Source organism: Notamacropus eugenii, chromosome 5, assembly GCF_028372415.1.
Source record: "Notamacropus eugenii isolate mMacEug1 chromosome 5, mMacEug1.pri_v2, whole genome shotgun sequence".
In the NCBI taxonomy this organism is placed as follows: domain Eukaryota; kingdom Metazoa; phylum Chordata; class Mammalia; order Diprotodontia; family Macropodidae; genus Notamacropus; species Notamacropus eugenii.
In genome coordinates this window covers 272938864-272951206 of record NC_092876.1, presented here as the reverse complement: position 1 = coordinate 272951206, position 12343 = coordinate 272938864, and the positions used below count along the sequence as shown (strand labels likewise).

Genomic DNA, 12343 nt, shown 5'->3' with positions numbered 1-12343 from the left:
AATGAAAAAAAGAAGAAAATGTAAAATAGCTCATTGAAAAAACAACTGACCTAGAAAATAGATCCAGGAGAGTTAATTAAGAATTACTGCACTATCAGAAGCCACAATTGAAAAAAAAGAGCACAGACAGCATCTTTCAAGAAATTATCAAGAAAAACTGCCCTGATATCCTGGAACCAGAAGCTAAAATAGTTATTCAGCAGTCCACCAATAACCTCCTGAAAGCAATCTCAAAATGAAAACTCCAAGGAATATTGTAGTCAACTTTCAGAACTATCATGTCAAGGAGACAATACTACAAGTGTTCAGAAAGAAACAATTCAAATATCAAGAAACCAAAGTCAGGATTACACAGGACTTAGCAGCTTCTACATTAAAGGACTGGAGGGCTTGGGATATGATATTCAAGAAGGCAAAAAATGTTGGGTTATGATGAAGAATGAACTATCCAGCAAAACTGAGCATATTCTGTTAGGGGAAAAGATGAACATTAAGTGAAATAGGGGACTTTCAATCATTCGTGATGAAAAAACCAGAGCTGAACAGAAAATTCAGCTCAAATGCAAGACTCAAGTGAAACATAAAAAGGGAAAAAGAAAAAGAAAGAAAAGATGTTATTCAATAAAGTTAAATTTTTTACATCCCTACATGGAAAAATGACTTTTAACTCTTGAGAACTGTATCATTTTTATGGCATTTAAAGGGGTATACATAGACAGAGGGTGCAGATATAAGTTGACTTTGATGTTATAATAAAAAGATTAACCAAAGAGTGAAAAAAAGATTTTAACTGGGAGAAGAGGAAAGGCAGAGGCAAAATAGGATAGATAACATCACATGAAGTTGTTCAAAAATATAATAGAGTAGAAGAAAGAAGTGGGAGGAGCATGGTTTCAACCTTACTTTCATCAGATTTGTCCCAAAGAGGGAATAACATACACATTAAATTCGTTATAGAAATCTATCTTATTCTAAAGGAAGTAGAAGAAGGGAGAAAGAAAAGGGAGGCAAAAGAAGGGAGGGCAGACTGAAGGAGGTGTGATCAGAAAAAAACTCTAGTGAGGAAGGAAATGGGGAAGAGAGAGAAGTATAAACAGGGAGGGGGAATAGGATGTAGAAAAAGACACAATTAGTAATAATAACTGTGAATGTGAATCACAGCAAAGTGGATTGAAAAAACATAATCCTACAATATATTGTTTATAAGAAACACATTTGAAAGAGAGGGATACACACAGAATAAAGGCAAAAGACTGGAGCAGAATATATTATGCTTCAGCTGAAGTAAAAACAAAAAAAAGGCAGGGGTAGTAATCCTGACCTCAGGAAAAGCAAAAGCAAAAATACATCTAATTAAAAGAGCTAAGGAAGTAAACTACATCTTGCTAAAAGGTTTCATAGACAATGAAGTAATATCAATACTAAACATATAAGCATATAGCTTCCAAATTCTTAGAGAAGAAGTAAAGTGAGTTACAGGAAGAAAGACAGCAAAAATATGCTAGTGGGAGACCTTACCCCCCCATTTCAGAGCTAGATAAATCTAACCACAAAAAAAACAAGAAAGAAATTAAGGAAATAAATAGAATTTTAGAACAGTTAGCTATGGTAGACATCTGCAGAAAACTGAATGGGGAGAGAAAGGAATATTCTTTTTTTCTTAGTGGTACATAGCACCTACACAAAAAATGACCATGTGCTAGGACATAAAAACCTCACATTGTAGTGCAGAAAGGCAGAAATATTAAAGGCATCCTTTTCAGGTAATGATGCAATAAAAACTGCATATAATAAAGGACCATGAAAAGATAGACTAAACATTAATTGCAAATTATATATTCAAATTACAAAGAATGAGTGGGTCAAACATCAAATCATAGAAACAATCAATAACTTCACCAAAGAGAAAGACAATAATGAGACAACAAAGTAAAATTTATGGAATGCAGTCAAAGTAGTTCTTAGGGGAAATTTTATATCTCTAAATACTTATATAAATAAAATAGAGAAAGAGGAGATCAATGAATTGGGTATGCGACAAAAAAATCAAGAAAAAGAAAAAATTAAAAATCCATAATTAAATACCAAATTAGAAATTTTGATAATCAAAGGAGAGATTAATAAAATTGAAAGTAAGAAAATTACTGAAGTAATAAATAAAACTTAGGGTTGGTTTCCTGAAAAAAAATCAAATAGATAAACCTTTGGTTAATTTGATTAAAAAGAAAGAAGAGAGGGGCGGAGCCAAGATGGTGGAGTAGAAAGATGCACATACACATAGCTCCGAACCCACAACCCATAGAACGGCTACAGGGGAGTAACTCACGGTGAATTCTGCACCCAGAGGCCACGGAATATTGGAGCGAGGGAGATTTCTATTCTGGAGGGACCTGCAAACCTCTCGCGGGGGGTCCTTCGTGCTGTGGACTGGGCGCTGGGACTGGGAGCTGAGAGCAGCCCTGGGCCGCGGCACCGAGATGAAAAGATCCGAGTGGGCTTTGGGAATGGGATCTCCAGCGGCCACGCGGGTCCCTCCACCCACAGAGGGACCTGCAAACCTCTCGCAAAAGGTCCATCACGCTGCAGACGCGGAGCCCAGCCCAGCCCAGACCTGCTGCGGCCATGGCACCAAGAGAAGCAGACCTGAGCAGGCTTCAGGGACGGGATCTCCAGCGGTCGCACAAGTCCCTCTGCCCACAGGTGAAGGGGGTTGGTGAGAGAGTCTCTTTGGTGGGTCGAGAGGGGAGTGGGGTGCCCCCAAAATTCAGGCCCCCCTGGGAGGTAGAAGCTGAGAGGCGGCTGCAGACAGGGGCTCCCCAAGCAGGCGGGAGCCTGGATCCATTGTGGAAGGTCTGTGCATAAACCCCCTGAGGGAACTGAGCCTGAGAGGCGGCCCTGCCCTGACCTGACCACCTGAACTTAATTCTCACACTGAATAGCAGCCCTGCCCCCACCAAAAGCCCTAAGGCTGGAAGCAGAATTTGAATCTCAGACCCCAAACGCTGGCTGGGAGGATCAGGATGCGAGGTGGGTGTGAGGAGAATATTCAGAGGTCAAGTCACTGGCTGGGAAAATGCCCAGAAAAGGGAAAAGAAATAAGACTATTGAAGGCTACTTTCTTGGAGAACAGGCATTTCCTCCCTTCCTTTCTGATGAGGAAGAACAATGCTTACCATCAGGTAAAGACACAGAAATCAAGGCTTCTGTGTCCCAGCCCACCCAATGGGCTCAGGCCATGGAAGAGCTCAAAAAGAATTTTGAAAATCAAGTTAGAGAGGTGGAGGAAAAACTGGGAAGAGAAATGAGAGAGATAAAAGAAAAGCATGAAAAGCAGATCAGCTCCCTGTTAAAGGAGACCCAAAAAAATGTTGAAGAAATTAACACCTTGAAAACTAGCCTAACTCAATTGGCAAAAGAGGTTCAAAAAACCAATGAGGAGAAGAATGCTTTCAAAAGCAGAATTAGCCAAATGGAAAAGGAGATTCAAAAGCTCACTGAAGAAAGTAGTTCTTTCAAAACTAGAATGGCACAGATGGAGGCTAAGGACTTTGTGAGAAAGACAGATATCACAATACAAAACCAAAAGAATGGAAAAATGGAAGATAATGTGAAATATCTCATTGGAAAAACAACTGACCTGGATAATAGATTCAGGAGAGACAATTTAAAAATTTTTGGACTACCTGAAAGCCATGATCAAAAGAAGAGCCTAGACATCATCTTTCATGAAATTATCAACGAAAAGTGCCCTGAGATTCTAGAACCAGAGGGGAAAATAAATATTCAAGGAATCCACAGAACACTGCCTGAAAGAGATCCAAAAAGAGACACTCCTAGGAACACTATGGCCAAATTCCAGAGTTCCCAGGTCAAGGAGAAAATATTGCAAGCAGCTAGAAAGAAACAATTCAAGTATTGTGGAAATACAATCAGGATAACACAAGATCTAGCAGCCTCTACATTAAGGGATCAAAGGGCATGGAATAGGATATTCCAGAAGTCAAAGGAACTAGGACTAAAACCAAGAATCACCTACCCAGCAAAACTGAGTATAATACTTGAGCGGAAAAAATGGTCTTTCAATGAAATAGAGGATTTTCAAATTTTCTTGATGAAAAGACCAGAGCTGAAAAGAAAATTTGACTTTCAAACACAAGAATGAAGAGAACCATGAAAAGGTGAACAGCAAAGAGAAGTCATAAGGGACTTACTAAAGTTGAACTGTCTACATTCCTACATGGAAAGACAATATTTGTAACTCTTGAAACTTTTCAGTATCTAGGTACTGGGTGGGATTACACACACACACATGCACACACGCACACATACATAGAGACAGAGTGCACAGAGTGAATTGAAGAGGATGGGATCATATCTTAAAAAAAAAATGAAATCAAGCAGTGAGAAATATATTGGGAGGAGAAAGGGAGAAATTGAATGGGGCAAATTATCTCTCATAAAAGAGGCAAGCAAAAGACTCATTAGTGGAGGGATAAAGAGGGGAGGTGAGAGAAAAACATGAAGTCTACTCTCATCACATTCCACTAAAGGAAAGAATAAAATGCACACTCATTTTGGTAGGAAAACCTATCTCACAATACAGGAAAGTGGGGGACAAGGGGACAAGCAGGGTGGGAGGGATGATAGAAAGGAGGGCATGGGGAGGAGAATGCAATTCGAGGTCGACACTCATGGGGAGCGATAGGATCAAAAGAGAATAGAAGTAATGGGGGACAGGATAGGATGGAGGGAAATGTAGTTAGTCCTATACAACACAACTATTATGGAAGTCATTTGCAAAACTACACAGATTTGGCCTATATTGAATTGCATGCCTTCCAAAGGGAAGAGATGGAGAGGGAGGGAGCTAAAGAAGTTGGAACTCAAAGTGTTAGGATCAGCTGTAATGTTCTTACCACAAGGAAATAAGAAATACAGGTAAAAGGGTATAGAAAGCTATCTGGCCCTACAGGACAAAAGAGAAGATGGAGACAATGGCAGAGAGGGATGATAGAAGAGAGAGCAGATTGGTCACATAAAAGGGGAGAAAATTTCTAACCCCAAATTTTGTGAAAATGAATGTTAAAAGTTAAATAAATAAATTTAATTATTAAAAAAAAATAAAAAATAAAAAAAATAAAATAAAATAATAAAAAGAAAGAAGAAAATAAAATTACCAATGTCAAAAATGAAAAGGGTGAATTCATAACCAATGAAGAAGAAATGAAAACAATAATTAGGAACTATTTTGCTCAATTGTATGCCAATAAATCCGATGACTTAAGTGAAATGAATAAATATTGACAAAAATATGAATTGCTCAGATTCACAAAAGAGGAAATAAAATGCTGCAATAATCCATTTCAGAAAAAGAAATTGAACAAGTCATTAATGAACTCCCTAACAAAAAATCACCAGAGTCAGCTGAATTTACAAGTGATGTCTACCAAACATTTAAAAACAATTAATTCCAATACTATATAAACTATTTGGAAAAATAGGCAAAGAAAGAATCCTATCAAATTCTTTTAATGATACCAATATGGTGCTGATACTTAAACCAAGAAGACCCAAAACAGACAAAGAAAATTATAGACCAATTTCTCAAATGAATATTGATGGAAAAAAATTAAATAAAATATCAGCAAGGAGATTATAGAAACTTATCATGAGGATATTACACTAGGACCAGGCGGGATTTAGACCAGGAATACATGGATTTTTCAATATTAGAAAAACTATTGGCATAATTGACTATGCTAATAATGAAATTAACAGAAATTATATGATTATCTCAATAGATGCAGAAAAACTTTTGAGAAAAGACAGCACCAATTACTATTAAAAACACAAGAGAGAATAGCAATAAATCAAGTTTTCCTTAAAACTATAAGTAGTGTCTATCTAAAACCATCAGCAAGTGTTATATGTAGTAGAGATAACCTAGAAGCATTCCCAACAGCATCAGGGGTGGAACAAGGATGTGCATCATCACCAATATCATTCAATATTTTACTAGAAATAATAACTTTAGCAATAAGAGAAGAAAATGAAATTGGAGGAATTACAATAGGCAATGAAGAAACAAAGCTATCGCTCTTTGCAGATGATGCGATGGTATACTTAGAGAATCCTAGAGAATTAATTAAAAACTACTTGAAAAAATTAACAACTTTAGCAAAGTTATTATATAAAGGATATAAAATAAACCCACATAATTCACCAGCAATTCTATATATTGCTAATAAAGTCTAGCAGCAAGAGGTAGAAAGAGAAATTTCATTTAAAATAAATGTAGACAATATAAAATATTTGGGAGTCTACTGACCTAGACAAATCCAGGAAGTGTATGAACACAATTATAAAACAATTTTCACACGAATAAAGTTAGATCTAAATAACTGGAAAAATATCAGTTACTTATGGGTAAGCCAACCTAAAATCATAAAAATGGCACATCTTCCTAAATTAATTTACTTATTCAGAGCCATACTAATCAAATTACCAAATGCAATATCTTTATTGTTTTAGGGAATTTCCCCTCCGTTTGGATCTGTAATTCTTTTTCTCTCTTGGTTGGACACCTTGCTTCCACTGGGGAAATCTCCTTGCCTCTGTATTATCTGGCTTATATCCTCCTATGTATACCTTCTCTGATTTCTATTTTCCTGTGATTTGGATAAATGGGTCTCTTTGCTAAATAATAATAACAACAATAATAATGTAACAACTCTCTTAGGGATTTGTTATCTCACCATAGGGATTCTACTATACTAGTCAAATATTGAGAATTTCTACCAGTTCATGCCATGGCTCCTGTGTTCATCTTTCATTGCTGAAGAACACCATGCCATCAGAGAAATAATGACATGACTTGCACTTGACTTTGTTTTGAGTGAGGGAGGGCTTGCAAGGTCACCAGCCTCACTTCTCCTCCAGAGCCGTCTGAATTCAGTGACCAGATTTCGTCAGGATCATTGGAGATGGCTTAGGATGCAATGGGAGACTTTGCCCCCTTTAGGCCAAGACCTATTCAGTACTCACTTAGGGTGAGGTAACACCCATTCAGTGAATACTCTTGTTTAATAAGTAGTCAGGGGATGGTTCCATTAATGAGGCAAAGAAAAATAACTACATCAGACTGGGAGGGAAACAGCAACAGTTACTATTGAAAATCACACTTGAGTCAGGAGAGTTCAGATAATAGCCCTTAAGTGGCACTTGGACAGGGGTCTAGTGTGGTACAATTTATGGGCTTCAGAGTGCAATGACTTTAAGGTGTTGGAAAAAGAAGGGAAGGGAAGGGAAGGATCTAGCCAGTAAACCCCAAGTTAACTAGGCATCCTCTAGCTATCCAAATTTACCTTCCTTTGGATAGAAGAAGGAAGAGAGGGGGAGACAGACAGGAACTGAATTATCTAGCTAGCTAGGTCCTCGTTCAGGCAGCAGAGTCTACTCACAGATTGTTGTGTTTGCCCTTCATTGCCAAAGAACACCATGCCATCAGAGAAATGATGACATGACTTGTACTTGACTTTGTTCTGAGTGAGGGAGGGTTGTGCAAGGCTCTAATTAATACTTCTAATTAATAGGTTCAGGCATAGTTATATTATCTAGTTTCCACTAAAGAAACCAGTTCTCATTCCTTTTCATGAACTAAGAGAAAGGAAAAGAAACAGAAAGCAACTTCTGTGCTCCTTCACAACTTTGGCCTTTTTCATTTTCTTCTCAACTTTTTTTTCTCTGTCCCTATAAAATAGAGGAGATATAGCTCTGAGTGAAATGCTGGGGATGGGTGAGTGGGTCTCTCTACCTTCCCATGTCCTCTGACAGGATGAAAGGACAATGAAGCAGTTTGTTTATAAAGGAAAATCAACCAACGAGTTCATTTGTTGAGTAACAACTACAGATATAAAATGAAATAAGCCAGGAAAACAATTTACACAATGATCATAATAATGGAAAGGACAACAATATTGAAAGATTTCGGAATTCTGACAAACGCAGGGACCAATAAAGACTTCAAAAGACTGAAGATGAACTGTGTTTCCCATCTCTCAGTAGAGAGGGTTCAGACTAGAAGTACAGAATGATTCATATTTTAGACATAATCAGTGTATTGATTTTCTTGGCTCTACTTGAAAGTAGAGTTTCTTTTTGGAGGCAGGTGGAGATGGTTGGAAATGACAGAGAGTTTTAAAAATAATAAAAGAAAGAAAAATGCATCAATAAATTATTTAAAATCTATCAAAGAGAGCAAAAGCAATTTCAGAGAGAGACAGACAGATAAGCATTGCAGTTTTGTTATTACAGTATGAGATTTATATGCTTGGAAGAACTATATATGATAAAAGTTGGAAGTTCCATATTCATTTTTCTTTTCTGTAATCTTTGTAAATGTAAGTGTTAAAGTTTGTTGATATTTATTAAGTTCATAATAAAAATATTCATTATTAAAATATGTTCTTATATGAATAAAATTTCATTACAGACCATGGGGAATTGCATACAAACATAAAGATATTTTGTAAGAATCTGCAAGTTCAATAGATAAAATAATTTGCAAAGGTTTGCAGTTTCTTAACAAAGTTTGAAAGATGCTGTTAGTAAATTGGATTCACCAGGGAGGAATCAAGCTTTGTCCATGTATAATTAGAGGCTTATTCATTCTCAACAAGTCCTGTTTTAAACAACATTTTATTAAGGGCAAATTTCACATCCTTATTCCTTAAACTGTAGATTAAGGGATTTAACATGGGGTTCACAAGATTATTTAATATCTGAACCACTGAACCAAGCAAGGGATTGGGAGTGGGTTGTAGGTAGATGATGATAACGGGCCCATAGACACAAAGGATTGCTGTGAGGTGTGCACTGCAGGTTGAAAAGGCCCTCCGTCGTCCTTCTATGGAGCGTATTCTTGAGATGGAGATCCCAATACGAGTATAGGAAATGAGAATGAGGGAAAGGCATATGAGAGACAAGAGACCAACATTAGTGAAACTAACCCATTGGACTAAAGATGTATCTCCGCAGGCCAGAGGTAAGATAGCAGGAATGTCACAGAAATAGTAGTCTACTTGGTTAGGGTCACAATAAGGTAACTGGAAAGTAAGGGAGGTCAGAATAATAGCATGAACACAGCCACACATCCAGGTGCTTGTTGCCAGGATGGAACACACACGATGATTCATGATAACTGTGTAACGTAAAGGGTGACAGACGGCAACAAAACGATCATATGCCATTACAGTGTATAGGAAACCCTCAGTGCTGCCCAGGAAATGGTAGAAGAACACTTGGGCTACACATCCCTGAAAAGAGATGGCTGGTGTCTGACCAGAAAGATAGAATAGCATTTTGGGTGAGGTAACTGAGGAGAAACCCATATCAAATATAGACAGGTTTCCCAGAAAGAAATACATAGGGGTATGAAGGCGAGAGGAAGAAATGATGATCATGAGGATGAGCACATTCCCTGACAGTGTGCATAGGTACAAAGATAAGAAGAGAACAAGGAGCACTGTCTCCAGCCCTGCTGTCTCAGGGATTCCCAGCAGGATGAACTCAGTCACAAATGTGTCGTTCCTCATTTCCAAGGCAAAGTCACCTCTTCACTATCTGTGAAAGGAAATGTGTTATATAATTAAATTTTAAAAATTGATTTTGAAATCAAGAGAAAGAAATACTTCCAATTGCTCCAGAAGTTGCAGACAGCTGCTATCAGGGTCCCCAATTTCTGATTACAAAGTGCTAAGGATCCAAGGTCTCTCTGACAGATATATCCATAGAGAATTAGACAGAAAGAAGGTAGGTTGGAGTAGTGTGGGAGAGAAGAGGTATTACACGAACTACCACACTGAAAATCTACAGAGCCATTGTGCTGACTTCATTGTTGTATATCTGTGAAAACCGGATTGCAAAGTAGTACCATACCAGGAAACTGAATTTATTCCATTTGAATTGTCTTAGGAAGATAACGAATTTTTCACCTGGAAGAATAAGGTACAAGACACTGAGGTCCTTTCTTGAACCAAACTGCAAGCATTCAAACTCTACTGCAGTGAGTGCAACTCCAATGGGCTGGCCATGTTGTTCAATTATCAAATGTATGCTTGCCCAAAAGAGTAATTACAGGAAACTCATACAAGGCTCACATGGTAGTCAGAAGTGACACAAAGACCCTCTCAAGATCTCTCTGAAGAACTTTAGAATCGGTTGTATGACATGGGAGACACTGACAAAGGACAGCACAGCATGCTGCACCCACATCAAATACAATGCTGTGTTCTATGAGCAAAGTGGAATTGAAGCAGCTCCATGAGAGATGCACAAATTTACAGAATCCACCCCAAAAGACCACATGGAATATTTGTGACCTACCTTTGGTAAAGCATTCCAATCTCACTGTGGCCTGATCAGCCACTGTCAGACTCATTGTAACTTGACTATAACATAATGATGTCATTTTGGTGCTCTTTGAGAACAATGGCAAATCACCAGCATATTGGAACCAGACTTTCAATACCAGGCTCAGGGAGCTTTATTTTATTCTAGAGGCCACTGGGAGGCATTGAAATTTTTTATTCTGGGAAGAAACATGGTCAGACCTATGCCTTAGAAAGACTATTTTGGCAGCTGTGTGGTGGATGGGTTAGAGAATATAGAGAAAAGTAGCAGGGAAACCAACCAATAAGTTATCGATGCAGTCCAACTTAGGGGGAAGGTGTTTCAAAACCATAGTAGTAGTCATGTGGGTAGAAAGAAGGAAGTGTATTTGAGAGATACTGTAGAATTGTCAAGATTTGACAACCTCCATACAACCAAGCCAACAATATTATTCCAAATACTCCCTCACTAGAACAAAGTGGAAAAACAAAGACTTAGTGCCCAATAACCCAAGAAAAGAACTAACCTTGCTTTTAGTTCTTGCTTATTCAAGTTGGTTATATAGCAGTTTAAGCCACTTCTAAGAACCATAAGGTTCTTGGAAACTTTTGAATTCAAAGTTTTTATTTTTCAATTATTCCTAAATTTTTATCATCACTTAACCCCAGTCTAAGGTATTGAACTTCCACAATATTCCTGACACTTGAAACCATTTACTACTTGGATTACTATTAGATCTCAGATTTCTTTAAACTGTCCTGATCCTCATCTAATGTGAAAAGTAACATTCTCATAGAGAAGAGGCAGAGATTCCTCTCTATCTTACACTCTCTCATCTTACAGGAAAAAAATCAAAGAGAGGAATCTGAAAAATTGCAAATGCATTGTTGCTACACAAAGTTTGGTCATTAATTGGGCAGATTGTCAGAGAGAAATATAAATTAAGCATATTCTGGCAAAAAAAAATTACAACTCCCCCCTTTGTTCCAAAGTCTCTTTGTCTTTTTAAACAGGTTCAAATTGTTTAAGGTCCAAATTTTGGGGACTACTATTGTTTTTACCAGGGTGACTTTTGGCAGTCAGCTAATCCTGGTGTCTTTTGAAGCTTTGGGCTTTCCAACAATGAGAATGATGTCTCAGAACACTAGCAATCTCACTTTCCAGAGTCTAAACTTCTTCAAGTGAATGTGAGAAATCTGGAAAAGGATTTAAAAGAAGAATGGAGTGATGAAGAAGGAGAGGGTCAGGGAGCAGAATAAGGAGAGGGAAGATTTTTGTACTCACATTACTAACAGCCTTAGGCATGATTGAGTGAGGCTGAGAGGTAATATTTTTGTTCTTCCAGGATTTCCCCTGCCAGGCATCAAAGAAGGGAAAACTTAAGATTTTGGTAAAACTTTTCTCTAGTCAGAGACCAAAAGATTCTCTTTTTCAGTCATAACACAAGAAGAGGATAATGCAGGTCTGCCTGTATCCTTGCCTCTTCACATGGGGCACTTCTCAGTTAAAGGAACTGAAATGTTTCCCCCATACATTAGAGCTTACATTTACTTGTCATCCCTTTGGGGCCCTATCCTTGACACTCAGCAAGTCTGGAGCAGAGGGATCAATTAATACCTAGGGATCCTGGGACATTAGAAGAGGAAAAATACTGGCATAGACAGCATCTGGTGACATCTACCTATAAGGCAGGCCTTGGAGGGACAATTTAACCCTTTTGTTTGGATCTCCTACTGACAAATGTTCTGACATATTGTTACTAACTTTTTACATTTGTACGTATTTCTTATTTCTCCAAATAGCATATAATAATAGGAGCCATGACTTCAACTTCATATTATTTCCACGACACAACGCAGTGTTTAATAAATAGTTGGTTATTTGTCAATCAAAAGGTTGATATATATTGATCAAACTGGTATATTCATCTACTTTCTCCTATGACACATTTCAC

At 37.7% G+C, this 12343-nt stretch overlaps 1 protein-coding gene across 1 annotated transcript; it reads right to left on the bottom strand.

Annotated features, from left to right (window-relative positions):
* Positions 1–8660: 8660 nt before the first annotated feature.
* Positions 8661–9602, bottom strand: LOC140509161 (putative olfactory receptor 10D4). Its single transcript, XM_072616992.1, has one exon. It carries the CDS (start codon positions 9591–9593, stop codon positions 8661–8663), a length of 933 nt encoding a protein of 310 aa, XP_072473093.1. The 5' UTR covers positions 9594–9602.
* Positions 9603–12343: the final 2741 nt, after the last annotated feature.